Here is a 15965-nt window from a genome sequence, read left to right as displayed (position 1 = left end):
GAGCCAAAAATTAGGAACAGGAATCAGTAGAGAAGTCTGCCAGATCGAGTTGTACACAGGAACACAGGCAGGAACACACTGGAGATCATAAACCACGCAAGGGCAAGGAGGAAATGAGCTAAACTGCTAAAATAGCAAAAAGGGCTGGCTGTAAGCTGGACTAATGAGGCAGGTAATGGTATCAGTGGCTTGTAATTAACCAAGAGCTGAGCAGCTCCTGAGCACTGAAAGAAGAGAGCTGCTCATTAAGTAGCAGGAGCCCAGCCCTGACAAAGTGATGTACTAAGAAGCCACAGTGATATTTTTCTTTGTTTCTAAGTAATGCAAGTCAATTTTAAACTAATGTGAGTGTGATTTTAAAAAAAATAAATAACCCTGTGTTTCAGTATTACTCCATTGGAGGCTGTTTCTGCTCTCTTTTGCATGTTTATCTCAGTGGCACAGAATAGCCGCATGAATGTCAAACAGCCTGAAAGGGACCTACATCCATTTTCCCACATGAGAGTCTAAGCATGCAAGCAGGCACCCTAGTGGACAGGAGGTCCTGGTGAACCTACTACAAGTACCTAGGAAACCCTTGTGGTCACACAGCACCCATTATATGACCTTGCATTATATGTGGGTCACAGTATTAAGGTGAAAGCATTGTGAGCACAAGATGAAGTATTACGATTCACAGCATTGATTCACACTGGTGTTTAGGCTAACCGCAATGGAATGTTTAAGAACATTTATGTGTGCACTGGATATGAACATATGTTTGATATAGATGTTTACTATGTAGAAAGCACACGGGCTATATATATGATTGATAAAGATGTTTATTTGCACATTATTAATTTATCGCGGTATATTTTTTTGCACAAACTTTGGTTAATGTTTTCTGTTCACATTCTTTTGTAATTTTTATTGGTATGTGTATACACCTTGGAATAATACTATATAGTATAGATATTTACAGTATCACACTAGTAGAGCAGCACTATTTAATATTCTAATTTGTGCCTATGGTTCTGCAAGTCTAACTGTCCAGTCTCTGTAAAAATATAGGATTTAGCACTGTTATGTTGTATCTAATGCAAGGTCTAATATTTTCATCTGATGTCTCTTGTACTATCAGCCCTATTATTGCTATGAAACATCTGTAGGCCTAAGCATCCTACCATTGCTAAACATTATCTGAAGGACTCTAGGTCTTACCTTTGTTGTCCAATGTTTGCGGTGCTGTGGGTCAATCATTGGTATGCACCCTCTGTAAATTCATAGTTCCAGTTGTGCTATTCAGTATTTGTTACAATGCAAATATCATCACTGATGTACAGCATCTGTGGGACTACTAGCCATAGCATGACTATGTAATGTGTGTAAAACTGTAGGCCTCAACATTGTTATCCAGTTTCTGTATAACTACAAGTCTCAGCACTACCTGCCGTCCAGCATCTAAACAATAACAAGGTGCAAGACTGCTGTCCATCTACTTCAGGACTACTTTTCCCAGCTGCACTCTCCAGTGGCTTGAGAACTTCAATAACCAGAATTATTATCTAGATTTTGTGGGACTTTAAGTCCCAGCTTTACTTTTCAGTCTCTATAATACTGCCAGTTCCAATTGTACTATCCAGTGCAAGTACTATCCAGTACTATCCAGTGCAAGTAACTACATAACTGCAAAGTCACCGAAGGACTGCAACTCCCAGCATTGTTATCGACAGTTTATAGAACTACAAGCCCCAGCACTGATATCCTCTGAAATCCTAGAATGACATCTGCTCAGACCCCAAAAACTGATAGGTACCTAGAGTCCTACATTTTCTTGTGTGAGAATACAGCATAATTAGAAAGTGTGTTGCTCTTGTATGTTATCCTTACTATGTCCCATATGACTTGCCTGTTATAAATTCTTGTGGTCACTCTTGAATAAAATAAAATATCTGACTTATCAACAGTGGCAGGTAAATCAATGCCTGCTTATTTATGAGGAACACCTCATCTGCAGGGTAACATATATAAAAATGGCAGGAGCAAAATGGAAGATGCTTGCAGAACGTCAAATAAAATCAAAGACTAGAAGCTATATTTGTTGAGGAAAGTCACGTAATGAATGCGTCCATCTAAGCTGTACTTCATACACAATGACCAGCACCATGCAGTACTATTGAATATTGTGTTTGACAGGAGTTCTGTTTGCAATGAAAATTTTTCTATTCAAGTTGCAATAACCAGCCAAGGAAGTTATATATCATCAACTTATCTTTCTATAAAATTTGCAACAGATTTTCCACCTGGACACCCATTTTCATTTAGTTTCAGGGATGGGTTCCACGAGTAGTGTTCAATGTTATCAAGCACTGCTGTCTTTTTTAATATTACTAATTCACAAATATAAGCTACCCAGCTCCAATGCTAATTTTTTGTTGGCAACCATGCTACCATGTGCCTTGCCAGAGGATTCATAATCACCAACCAACTGGCTAACTAGAAGGAACTGATGTGTCACAGGCCTGACTAGCAGAAAACCTTATCTAAAGGTACAGTAAACTTTATCCCTGCCAGATCCATGAAACTAACCTAAAAAACACTCCAGATTCCCGCTGCCATATGAATGTTTTTTATAGGACATGCCTACACATTTCTGATTTCTCTATTTTATAAAATAAATAAATTACACAAATAGTCATATGCAGGGCAGAAGTGATCAATATATCTTTTTCATGGTTTAAACCACGTATTATTATTTTTTAAACTTGTTTGTGTGCTGAAGCCTATCAATGAATAATCCCCAGAAAAGATTCTACCCTGAAAATCAATTTCCTTTTGATATAGTTGTCAGTGTTCAAAGCTGTTTTACTACATCATGTCAAAAGGTGTGGGCTCTCTGGTAGTTTCCACTTGACAGTCTTGACAAGAAAAGAGTTGAACAGATCATAATGTGGTGTCAAATCTGTCCAGGAAGGTATCAAGTGCATAGTATAAGGGTTTTGTTATAATGTATAGAACCTGAAAGAATTTGAAGCGGACAGAATTTATTTTTTCTGATATATAATGTGTGCCTTACAGTGGTAGTAAACTCTTATTTTTATCTTTTACCTACAGGTAAGCTTATAATAAAACTTACCTATAGATAAAATGAATATCTCCAAAACGTACACAGTCTAGGAGATATTCTCTCTTCTCTAGAGTCGGCACATGTGCTCTGAAGGAATGGCATACCTGTGCCGTTCCTTCAGAGTATTGCACAGTGGCCCAAGACTCCCGCGGGCATGTCAGAGGGCCACTGCTTGCGAACCCAGAAGGAAGACCAGGAGACGATGGAAGCCTCTGCAGCGGTGCATCGCTGGAGGGCTACATTTTAAGGAAATCTTTTTCCCCCTTGAGGGAAAGAGGTTTAACCCTGGCAGAGGAAAATAGGAAAAATAAAGCTCAGAGTGCAAGGCTTAGGAGTACATACAGTGAGCAGGGGTCAGGACTACATAAAGCACAGAGCGTAGGGGTCAGGACTGCTTAACACATAGAACACAGGAGCGCTGTAGAAGTGCATAAGGGACAGAGTGCAGGGGTCAGCTGTGCAGAGTGCTGGAACCAAGAGCACATAACAAACAGAGTGCCCAGGTGAGGAGTACAGAACCAGTACAAGTCTCCCCCCAGTACAGCCACCTTCAAATACAGATCTTTCTGCCAGGACAAATCCTTATTTTAGTACAACTCCACCACCATACAGATCTCCCTACAGTAAAGATCCTCCTGGTACAGATCACCCTACTCCTTAGTACAACCCCCCCAGCACAGTCCACCACCTTCATACAGCTTCTCCTCAGTATAGATCCTCCCAGGGGCAGACTGACCATTTGGAAACTCGGGCACTGCCCGAGGGCCCGCAGTCAGTAGGGGGCCCCATGAGATGCCCCTGGTACCTTTTTCATAGGCTTTTTTGAGTTTGGGCAAGGACACAGGGGCCCCATGATCCCCTATTGCCCAGGGGCCCCATGAGTTGTCAGTCCGCCCCTGGATCCTCCCATAGTACAAGTTCCCTCAGTACAGATTTCCCCCCACCCATACTACAAATCTTCCTCCTATGAAACCCACTCACCAGTCAAACCAGGTAGTTCAGAAAGAGAAGACACACACCACCCCCTCATTTGTGTCATGTGACTGGACAGAGAAGGAGTTAAGTAGCGACTGTTAGTGCTAGCAAACAACAGCAGCTGCACCAGGGATGTTCTGGAGAGATTTTGGACCCTCTTATCCCCCTTATTTACGTCTCTGTTCTAAAAAGCCCCACATCCATTCATATATCTGATGATGCCATCTTCCTATGCATGTTAAGGCTTTTCACCTATGCCAACAAGCTTCGTATTTATGAGAATGAAATGACACCATGTTGTTGAAGATTTTCATTTTCATACATATACAGTGATGTGAAAAAATATTTGTCCTCTTTCTGATTTTTTTATATTTTTTGCATATTTGTCACACTTGAATGATTCAGATCATCAAACAAATGTTAACATTACACCAAGATCATCCGAGTAAATACAAAATGCAGTTATTTTACTCGGGTTATCCTTGTGCAGTATTACAATGTGTTTGCTGATCTGAATCATTTAAGTGTGACAAATATACAATGCATTTGAGGGATTGTAATGTTGTCAGGGCATGTGGTTTATCTGCAGAGTATCTGTGGCTGAGTGTGTGATCAGCCTGCAGGAGAAGGGAGAAGAGCAGAGGTGAGTGGTACATGAGCCATGAAAGTGTAAAGTCAATTGTGTGAAGGAAACCCTCAGTACTGCTGGCAGGAGACAGAAGGCTCCCTTCTACAAAGGAGGGCTTGGAAGGGAATGGGGTGGATAGAAAACACAGGGAGAGCACATGCTCACTAAGGGTGCAAGGCTTGATTGGTGCAAGAAGTTTCCAGCAGCAAATTGCTTTTTATATTATACAGAAGATATGCAGGAATATACTATTTCATGAAAGAGTTTAAGACTGTTTAAGTATACTTTTTCATAGAAAGGTCACTTACAGGTACTCTTTTTTTTCCTTTACAATGCAGACTCAATCAGTTTCAGAAAACAGATACAGATGCAAAAAGGATCATATGATGTGCAAAGCAATGTGCTTGTGTATTGCTTATTCATCCACAGTCGGTGGCCTGACCACAATTACTGGTACATCTACTAACTTGATATTCGCTGAACAGTTCCAAACGTAAGTATAAACTTTAGCATTCACCCATATGCCCATAAGGTCAACAAAACTAGAATAATATATTAATTAACCAGTTCCGCTCTGCCCTATAGCTAAAATACTGCTACAGGGTGACACGGGTGTGCAAAATCACGTATATATATATATATGTATATATATATATACGTGATTTTGCAGTGCCGGGTAGGGGGCACACGCGGCTTTGGCTGTCAATCACGGGGTTCCGGTTGGTGATTGCTCACCAGCACCTGGTGATCATGGAGACATGCAAAGCAGTGTGCTCACAGTGAAGCACACACATAGGCCACATAGTGAAACAGCACACAGTTAACCCTTTGATCGCCCCGGATGTTAACCCCTTCCTGCCTAATGCCATTAGTCAGTGCTTTTTATTAGCACTGATCACTGTATTGGTGTTACTGGGTATATCAGTGACACCAAGTCAGTTCGCCCCAGTGTCAGAATGCCCGCCACAGTCCCGCTATAAGTTGCTGATCGCCGCCATTACTAGGAAAAAAAAAATTCCATTTCTTAACGCTATAACTTTCAAATAAACCAATTAATTTACATGTATTGGGAAAGTTTTTAGCAAAGACATGTAGCAGAATAAATTTTGCCCTAAATTTATGACGAAATGTGATTTTTTAAAATTTTTTTACTGAACATGTTTAATAGCAAAAAATCAAAAATATTTTTTTTCCTCAAAATTGTCGGGTTTTTTTTATTTATAGCTCAAAAAATAAAAAACACACATGCAATCAAATACCACCAAAAGAAAGCTCAATATGTGGGGAAAAAAGGACATATATTTAATTTGGGTGCAGCATTGTATGACCACGCAAATGTCAGTTAAAATAACACAGCGTCATATCGCAAAAAATGGCCTGGTCAGGAAGGGGGGTAAATCCTCTCGAGGGCAAGTGGTTAATTGATAAAACATGTAAATGAATGAGATGAAAAAAATAGAGGTATGAAATTGCATAGTGTAAATTTAAAGCTGATCTCTGGTCAGCCTTTAAAAATAACTATTGGGTGCCTCACCATCAACTTTCTTGCTCAGTTAGTGTAAGGGGAGTGTAAATCAGAGGAATACTTACCTTGTTCCTTGCTCCTGCAATATCTTCCCCAAATTCACTCATGTAAAATGCAGAATCAGTGAAAAAGTTTTTTTTAAATTTGCATCAGTGTTGTAAGCCCAGAAGGGTTCAACTACACCTACCCCCTCCCCCCCCCCACACACACCCCCAAGCACACACTATTTACTGACACCTGAGAATGGTGATTTTCATGTTGACACATTCATTTCTGCTTCTGCAAACTTAACATTGCAGTGTACAGCTCTTAGAATGAATTTGGCCCTGCATGTGAACATCCAAAAGTCCAAAGCCTACACATGATCTGAAATTGTACAACAAATACTGCTTTTGAAGGGATCATATGATAATCTGATCATTAGTACACGGCTTTCCATCCAAAATTATTTGAAGGGACAAGCACAAAAATTTTTTTTGTACGATACCAGTTCATACAATTTTCATTTAATCAGTACAATACAAATGTATTACAATACATGACATAATTTCCAAATTTTAATTCTGTCCTACGAGAATTTTCATAACTTTAGTAACTTTATTATTATCGATATGAGACTAGCATGGGGCTTTACAGACTACTCTATAATAGCATGTCTAGGCTAAGATTGAATGTTTGCAGAAGAATGGTTTGAAATTAACATAGAATGAGCCATTTAAAGTGGCTGTAAAGGCTCAAGGTTTTTTACCTTCATACATTTTATACATGAAGGCAAGAAATCTTCTCTGTGCATCATCCCTCCCAGCCCCCCCCCCCCCAATATTCACCTAAGTCCCCTCTCGAACCAGCTATGTGCACTGGAGTATCGGCTGTCCCAGGACTCCCTCTCCTCATTGGCTGAAGAACCCAACATGAGAGAGGGGCCAGGAGCTCCGGCAGGGGGACCCAAGAAGAGGAGGATCAGCAGCAGGTAAGTATAGACATGGTTGAAGTTTGTTTGTTTTTTTCAATTTAAGCCATTAGAATCACTTTAAGAAAATTTGATTTCTGCTGCCTATGTCATATGTACACCACAACTCACAATACTAATTAATACATCCCAAGATATAGTTAAAGCTTAACACCAGTCTGAATATAAAAGCATGTGTATTGTATGTTTAATATTGGTGCTTCTATGCATCAGTTTCCTGTAAGACTGGTTAGTGCTGCTCTCTCTCCTTGTGCGGAGTGACGGGTCTTTTGCTGCACACAAATTGAATTTCTAGCCTTTTGTAGATGTGTATATATATATATATATATATATATATATTTATAAATGAGTTTTTCACCTTGGAGTTCAGCTAATATCACTTCTACTACTTTAATAAATAGTATTTCCTTAAAATGAATGATTATCCATCCTTCCAGTGGCTGCATTGATCAAGTTGTCATTTTGTCTAATTCTGTTAAACAAAAGGTGACATTATCATTTGTTTACTGGTTTATTTTTAGGCGCTATCCTAAGAGTACAGAAATTAATTTTGGAACGTGGTTCCTGCTTTGCGTTCCAGTCAGTATCATTTTGCTCCTGCTTTCATGGATATGGCTGCAATGGCTCTTCTTAGGATTCAAGTAAGGGAATTTCAATTATGTTGAGAGCTGTGTATTATAGAAACATGGCTCAAGAATGTAAATGGAACTAGAGTTTGCACACTATAGAGGTTAAACTTGAAAAATTAAAATATCGTACAAAAGTTCATTTATTTCAGTAATGCAACTTAAAAGGTGAAACTAATATATGAGATAGACTCATTACATGCAAAGCAAGATAGTTCAAGCCCTGATTTGTCATAATTGTGATGATTATGACTTACAGCTCATGAAAACCCCAAATCCACAATCTCAGAAAATTAGAGTATTACATGCAATCAATAAAACAAGGATTGTACATAGAACAGTATCGGAACTCTGTGGCACTGCGGAGTTGTTATGGAAGACCAGGATGCTTCAAAAGCAGCCTTCATCAATGCTGCATTGTTCTGTCTCATGTCTCTCATCTTTCTCTTGGCAATGCCCTCTATGGGGTTCAGGTCAGGCGAATCTGCTGGCCAATCAAGCACAGTAATCCCATGGTCATTGAACCAGGTTTTGGTGCTTTTTGGCAGTGTGGGCAGGTGCCAAGTCCTGCTGTAAAATGAAGTCAGCATCCCAATAAAGCTTGTTTGCGGAAGGAAGCATGAAGTGCTCCAAAATCTCCTGGTAGATGGCTGCCTTGACCCTGGACTTAATGAAGCACAGTGGACCAACACCAGCAGATGACATGGCTCCCCAAATCAACACAGACTGTGGAAACTTCACTCTGGACTTCAAGCATCTTGCAGTGTGTGCCTCTCCATTCTTCCTCCATACTCTGGGCCCTTGGTTTCCAAATGCGATGCAAAAGTTGCTCTCATCAGAAAAGAGAACTTTGGACTATTGAGCATCAGACCAGGTCTGTTTTTCTTTAGCCCAGGTAAGATGCTTCTGATGTTGGTTGTTTTTCAGGAGTGGCTTGACAAGAGGAATACAACATTTGAAGCCCATGTCAAGGATCCGTCTGTGTGTGGTGGCTCTTGATGCACTGACTCCAGCCTCAGTCCACTCCTTGTGAAAGTCCCCAACACGTTTGAATGGCCTTTTCCTGACAATCCTCTCCAGGCTGCGGTCATCCCTGCTGCTTGTGCACCTTTTTCTTCCACACTTTTCCCTTCCACATAACTTTCTATTAATGTGCTTTGATACAGCACTTGGGGAACATCCAACTTCTTTTGCAATTACCTTTTGAGGCTTTCCCTCCTTATGGAGGGTGTCAATGATGGTTTTCTGCACAACTGTCAGGTCAGCAGTCTTTCATATGATTGTGATTCCTACTGAACCAGACTGAGAGACCATTTAAGGCTCAGGAACCCTTTGCAGGTGTTATGGCTTTATTAGCTGATTAGAGTGGGACACTTTGAGCCTAGAATATTGCACCTTTTCACAATATTCTAATTTTCTGAGATTGTGGATTTGGGGTTTTCATGAGCTGTAAGCCATAATCATCACAATGATGACAAATCACGGCTTAAACTATCTTGCTTTGCATGTAATGAGTCTATCTCATATATTAGTTTCACCTTTTAAGTTGCATTACTGAAATAAATGAACTTTTGCACGATATTCTAATTTTTTTAGTTTCACCTGTATATTAGAGATTAAAACCGAACCCCTGACATTATATGTTGAACACATCATTTTAAAAAAAGGTTGAAATATGATTTTTAAATAGAGCTAACATGAATATGTCAAATCAAATCTGTTTTTATTTTACTGTCTTATTACCTCCCACACAACAGAGCCCAGATTAGAAATGGGTAAACCAATTGGGCTCTATTGCAGTACATAATCCTGTCAGTCCAATACTGTAAACATGATTATCTTTAAACATTTTATCTCATTCTAAACACATTTAAACTCATAATTGATATGTACAGTTGTGACCAAAATTATTCAACCCCCAATGCTGTAAAGGGGTTTAGGGACTATAGTGTACATTTGGAATTGTATTCAGAATCAAATCCTACAAGGACGTTGTAACTACCCAAATGCAACTAAAATGACATCAATTGTTTATGTAATACAGTAGTAAATGGTTCTTATGTGGTTTCTTCATTGCCACAATTATTCAACCCCTTAAAGACTACCACTCTGAAGAACAGAGGTTCATACAGGTGCTTTCCATCAGGTATTGAAAACACCTGTGGATGTCACCGAGCAGCAATCAAGCATAATAAGCACCAATTAGGCAGCTTTAAAATGACTGTGATACTCAGCTCCTTCTAGACATTTACTGGTGTGGTTACAAACATGGTGAAGGCAAGAGAATGGTCCAGGAAGACAAGAGAAGAGGTGATTTCTCTTCACAGGAAGGGCAATGGCTATAAGAAGATTGCAAAGATGTTAAACATACCAAGAGACACCTTAGGAAGCATCATTCGCAAATTCAAGGCAAAGGGCACTGTTGAAACGCTACCTGGTCGTGGCAGAAAGAAGATGCTGACTTCGACTGCTGTGCGCTACCTGAAGCGTAGAGTGGAGAGAAGTCCCCGTGTGACTGCTGAGGAACTGAGAAAAGATTTGTCAGATGTGGGTACAGAAGTTTCAGCCCAGACAATAAGACGCACACTGCGTAATGAAGGCCTCCGTGCCAGAACTCCCAGGCGTACCCCCTTGCTGTCTCCAAAGAATAAGAAGAGTCGACTGCAGTATGCCAAAAGCCATGTGGACAAACCACAAAAGTTGTGGGATAGTGTTCTGTGGACTGATGAAACAAAATTAGAACTGTTTGGGCCCATGGATCAACGCTATGTTTGGAGGAGGAAGAACAAGGCCTATGATGAAAAGAACACCTTGCCTACTGTGAAGCATGGTGGAGGGTCAATCATGCTTTGGGGCTGTTTTGCTTCTGCAGGTACAGGGAAGCTTCAGCGTGTGCAAGGTACCATGAATTCTCTTCAGTACCAGGAGATATTGGATGGAAACGTGATGCAGTCCGTCACACACCTGAGGCTTGGGAGACGTTGGACCTTTCAACAGGACAATGATCCCAAGCATACCTCCAAGTCCACTAGAGCATGGTTGCAGAGGAAAGGCTGGAACATTTTGGAGTGGCCATCGCAGTCACCAGACTTAAATCCGATTGAGAACCTCTGGTGGGACTTAAAGAAAGCAGTTGCAGTGCGCAAGCCTAAGAATGTGACTGAACTGGAGGCCTTTGCCCATGAAGAATGGGCGAAGATACCCGTAGATCGCTGCAAGACACTTGTGTCAAGCTATGCTTCACGTTTAAAAGCTGTTATAACTGTAAAAGGATGCTGTACTAAGTACTAAGATTGAATGTCACTTGGGGGTTGAATAAAACTGATAATGCTGTGAGCACAGAAAAGACATTTGTGGTTATTTCATTATAACTGTTATGTTATATTTGTCTGACCTACAAGTGCCTCTTTAATGTAAATGTAAGCAAGATGACTGAATGATCAAAAGCAATGTCAAACTGGCCAAAACACTCAATTTCAGTGGGGGTTGAATAATTTTGGTCACAACTGTAGGTGCTGCTTGTCCAGCATCTTTAATTTTAAATGGTTTATAATTTACCAGTTGACTTGTAATACAAACATTTTAACATACATTTGAAATGAAGAGAATTGTATATTTTATATAAAAAGGTGTAAAGGGGGTAGGTGTTGGTAGCTGGAAACCATGCATGAGTCAGGGACACTCATGAACAGTCCCAGCTGGTTTTTCTGCACTTTAATGTACTAAGGCAGTAAAAAGAACACAGCAACAGCATGGGAGAGTTTTGTACAGCAAGTCCATAGCACAAAAAATGAAATATCTGCTTGTCCAAGTCACCACCTAAACTCATGTTCATTCCTGACTAATAGGGTGCCCCATAATGGGTTCCCCAAGCAAACATCATATACATCTTTTTAGTATTCTGTCAGTATTCACCCTTTCACCCAGCAGCAAAGTCCAAATTTTATAGTAATTGAAAATAATCAGTAATTAATTATGTATCTTTTAAGCGTTAAAGAGATGTTTAAATGTGGCAAAGAGAAAACACAACGAGAAAAGGCTTCTGCAAAAGTCATCCTGGATGAATACAAAAAACTTGGCCCTATCAGGTAAGCTTTTACAAAAAATACAAATATATAGGAATTATACCTGAAATCATATAAATAATACTAAAGTGTTGCAAACATTATTTTGTAGCTATCAAGAAATCATGACCTTCATTCTTTTTCTGGTGATGGCTCTGCTGTGGTTTACAAGAGATCCTGGATTTTTTCCTGGATGGTCTTCTCTATTTCCCAAGTAAGGATTGTTCCCACTTTTCATACATCATTAATTATTCAGTACTTGCAGCTCTGTTACTATTATTTTAAACAAAAATCTTCTCATAGAATTATGTGCACAATTAACATATTTTATGCATGTTTACCAATGTGCTGAGAGGCTGAGCCAGCTTCCAGTCAGGCATGTGAGTGGATCCTGAAAATATGGAAGGGATCCTTATACAGCCTGAAGCGGCACTGTGACATTAGCCGACAGCTGGCTTTATCTGGGTGATAGGAGTGCAAGTGCAGAGCAGGGGCGGACTGACCATTTGGAAACTCGGGCACTGCCCGAGGGCCGGGGTCAGTAGGGGACCCCATGAGATGCCCCTGGTACCTTTTTTATAGGCTTTTTTGAGTTTGGGCAAGGACACAGGGGCCCCATGATCCCCTATTGCCTGGGGGCCCCATGAGCTGTCAGTCTTCCCCTGGTGCAGAGATAAGTGCACTCCAGTGACCCACATGAGAGGTATGACAAAAAAGTGTTGGTCAGACTTCTCATTTAAAGAAAACATTTTACCACTGTCTGTATACTTATTCTAATGTACTTCTAGTTAATTGTTAGCACTTGTTAGCAAATACTCACTATGCATTTCAACCCCTTTTTGTCCCCTATTCCAGTAGTCTTACTCCTCTTTTAACATATGTTCATCTTTTTTTCCATGTGATTGGTTGCTGGGTGTCCTTTCCTAGATCCTTTAGCTTGCCCACCAATGATACATTTGTCAGATTCCACTCAAGTGGATAAAGAGATCTGGTGCAATATGTGGAAACAAATGTTCGCAGAAGTTTTGCTGGGAACATTGTCTCCTGGGTGTATTGACAAGGATTTCCCAGGTGGTTTCAAGCAGGCTTTGCTGACATCTCCAGAGCCTAGATAAATGCATAGGATGTCAGAGTCTGCTGTGAATACTGAACTATTTGGAGCTATTCAGCAATCTTGCAGTGAGAGAAGAAGGGGTGCTAGTAACTGAGGAAAGCAGGATTCCAAGTTAAAAAAAAAGTCAATTTCAGATTTTAAAAACATTTCAGTACTCTATTAATTGCATATATTTTAGACTATCTGCAGAGTTAGTGCCAAGCAAGTTTAGAGGAAATCTGCCAGCTTTATAAGGACAAAACTAATAAGAAATAAAGCTATTAAAACAGTTCTCTTTGCACTTGTGTGGGTTTCCTCTGGGTACTCAAGTTTCCTCCCACACTTGAAAAGACATGCTGGTAGGTTTCTTAGCTCCTGTCTAAATTGGCCCTAGTATGTGTATGTATAAATGATATAAATTATTTCACCATAAAGGGGAATAGCTTTCTGTATAGCACATACAGTCATGATGGTAACTTATATCTTTTCTTTCTCTATTTTTGCATTCTATCATAGTTTTCCATAATGGGTCATTTTAATGTATTAATTAACTTTATTTCTAGTTACCGCGGGTATGCTACTGACTCTACTGCAGCTCTTCTACTGGGTCTTCTTTTCTTTATCGTTCCTGCATATCCCTGGAGAAGAAAACATGGTGGCAATAACAGTTGAGTGTTCTCCTAAAAAGGAACAGATTTCACAGACATTTATTTTGTTGAATGCATAAACAATCCTTACATATAGCAGGTTCCTCCTTTTCCAAAAAGATCTATAACTATTTCAAATAAAAATGTAAAAATATCATGATTATATCATTCAGACAATTTCCAATTTCTTCCTTAAAAATCATACCCCACTAAATTGATAGGTCTCTTTTAAGTGCTAATATTTTTTTATCCAGGTACCAGCTATGGTTATCATCGTAATGCAATCTCTATATACTTTATATTCAGATTTTCTCATTGAAAACATGTTCTATTGCTTGCAGAATAATCCATTGCAATAAAATGGTTTAAAAGAGCCATCTTGAATGGAAACATCCATACCAGAGTTCACAATCCTATGACTGGGCCAGGGGCGGACTGACCATTTGGAAACTCGGGCACTGCCTGAGGGCCTGGGGACAGTAGGGTCCCCATGAGATGCCCCTGGTACCTTTTTAATAGGCTTTTTTTGAGTTTGGGCAAGGACACAGGGGCCCCATGATCCCCTATTGCCCGGGGGCCCCATGAGTTCTCAGTCCGCCCCTGGACTGGGCTATTTCTGCACCTCTTTTACTAAAATGCTTCTGACAGTAAACCAAAGAAGATAGGAAAAAAACACATTTTTACATTTGGTTTAATATTATCATGGTGCATTAAAATTAAGTGAATTGACTGTAATATAAAAATGTTTATGGGTGTGCCATACATCTGCTGCGGAAAGGGGCAATGGGTGGGATATGTTTATCATGAGCCACTTGTGGACTTGTGCCAATTTATCTAATTGATTTGATAAACATTTTAATGATGTTTCAAGGAGCCTGAACTGATTTATCTTTGGTTTATTTAACACTGTGTTGTTGTGAAGAACTGAAAGAGAGATGTTCTGAAAAGAGTTCCAAAACTCTTTGTAGCTCATGTAACATGGAACCCTTTCTCGTGTTACAGTCTCTTGACAGGTGGAGTGTACAGTACATCTGTAGATGTGCATATAATGCAAGCCCCCATGTCCTCATAACAAAAATAAACATAGGCCTTACACCTTAAATTGGTGATTATGGTGCCTTAAAAGTCCATGTTGTCCTACTTTGGGATAGGGGTTTAATTAAGTCAAGCAGGACGTGGCACTGGTGTATCAATCTAAACACACCCATAGTGACCTCCTTATGTTGGTGTGTCCATTTAGTTACCAGGCCTTACACTTTAGACAAAGATACACTGCTTGCCTTGCCCAGACCTTGGTACCATTGCATCCTGAAGCTCAAACTCCCATGCCAGTAAAACAGTGGTTTTCAAGCTTTTTTCACTTGTGTTGACCTTGGCAGTTTATTTCAAGTAATTGTAATAGAGATCCTACCTACATTCAACAGATTCTTTTGATTATGCCCCACTCATCACGTGGAAAGAATTTCAGGCCTGTATGCCTTGGGATATTGGAATTCTTGTTGGTGGTGGATTTGCATTGGCAGAAGGATGTGAGGTAATATGTTTTTGTCATTTAGTCACTTTCAGATTAATGATGAACAGCAGTTTAATAATATGTTTTTAGTCTCCTCAAATGTTTTCCTTTTTATTTGTGAGTTTATTGTTGTAGAATTGTTATTTTTTTACTGAGAAGTTAATGTGATGAGTAACGGTAAATTATATTTAAGCTGTGAAATGAACAGCACACTAAAACAGCAAAGTTTGATATTCAGACAGAGCATTTTTGAATTACATAAGCCTAAACATGATTTTTTTTTTAAATAAGGGCGTTAAATATGCCCAGTTGTCAAAAGGGAAAAAGGGAAACCTTGGCATGTGTTCCTTAAAGTAGAACTTTAGGCAAAACTTTGTTTTCATTTTTGGATAGAGGAAGTGAGGGTTATAACCGGTCAGTTCTTTTTTGCCATCTGTGTCCCATTGGGGAGATTTCCCTTCACTTCCTGCCCATAGTCAAGACAGGAAGTGAGAGGAGATCCTTGCAAATTAAGGGAATCCCTAGCAACCCCCCAGGTCATCAGAACTAGTGTCCCCAACCAAAGATTTTCAATCCATTACTTTCTGGGGACAATCCAAAGTTTTGGATTTTCTTTTACTTTCACTCTCAATTACAATTGTAAACAGGGGAAATAGAGAGGGTGGATCTCCCTAATGAGGGCACAGACAGCAATACAAACCTAATAGGTGTTCTAATCTCATCTCTAATCCATCTCAAAAAAGTTTTGCCTTTAGTTATACTTTAAAGTGCTCACCAGATGAGTGGTACTTGTAAAACATAGAGAATTCTTGTTTGTT

At 39.7% G+C, this 15965-nt stretch overlaps 1 protein-coding gene across 1 annotated transcript in view; it reads left to right on the top strand.

The window, feature by feature from the left end:
• The window catches only part of SLC13A1 (solute carrier family 13 member 1), an 83970-nt gene that overhangs the window by 56401 nt on the left and 11604 nt on the right, over positions 1 to 15965 (top strand). Inside the window, exons 8-13 of the mRNA XM_089672137.1 lie at positions 5048 to 5202; positions 7726 to 7845; positions 11820 to 11918; positions 12007 to 12108; positions 13551 to 13654; positions 15059 to 15168. Of these exons, the coding sequence (XP_089528263.1) occupies positions 5048 to 5202; positions 7726 to 7845; positions 11820 to 11918; positions 12007 to 12108; positions 13551 to 13654; positions 15059 to 15168 (690 nt within the window). The remainder of the gene's footprint in view (positions 1 to 5047; positions 5203 to 7725; positions 7846 to 11819; positions 11919 to 12006; positions 12109 to 13550; positions 13655 to 15058; positions 15169 to 15965) is intronic.

This window comes from Staurois parvus, unplaced genomic scaffold (genome assembly GCF_062004578.1).
Source record: "Staurois parvus isolate SC_StPar_1 unplaced genomic scaffold, SC_StPar_1.0 ptg000120l, whole genome shotgun sequence".
In the NCBI taxonomy this organism is placed as follows: Eukaryota; Metazoa; Chordata; class Amphibia; order Anura; family Ranidae; genus Staurois; species Staurois parvus.
This window is presented reverse-complemented; position numbering and strand designations above follow the sequence as displayed.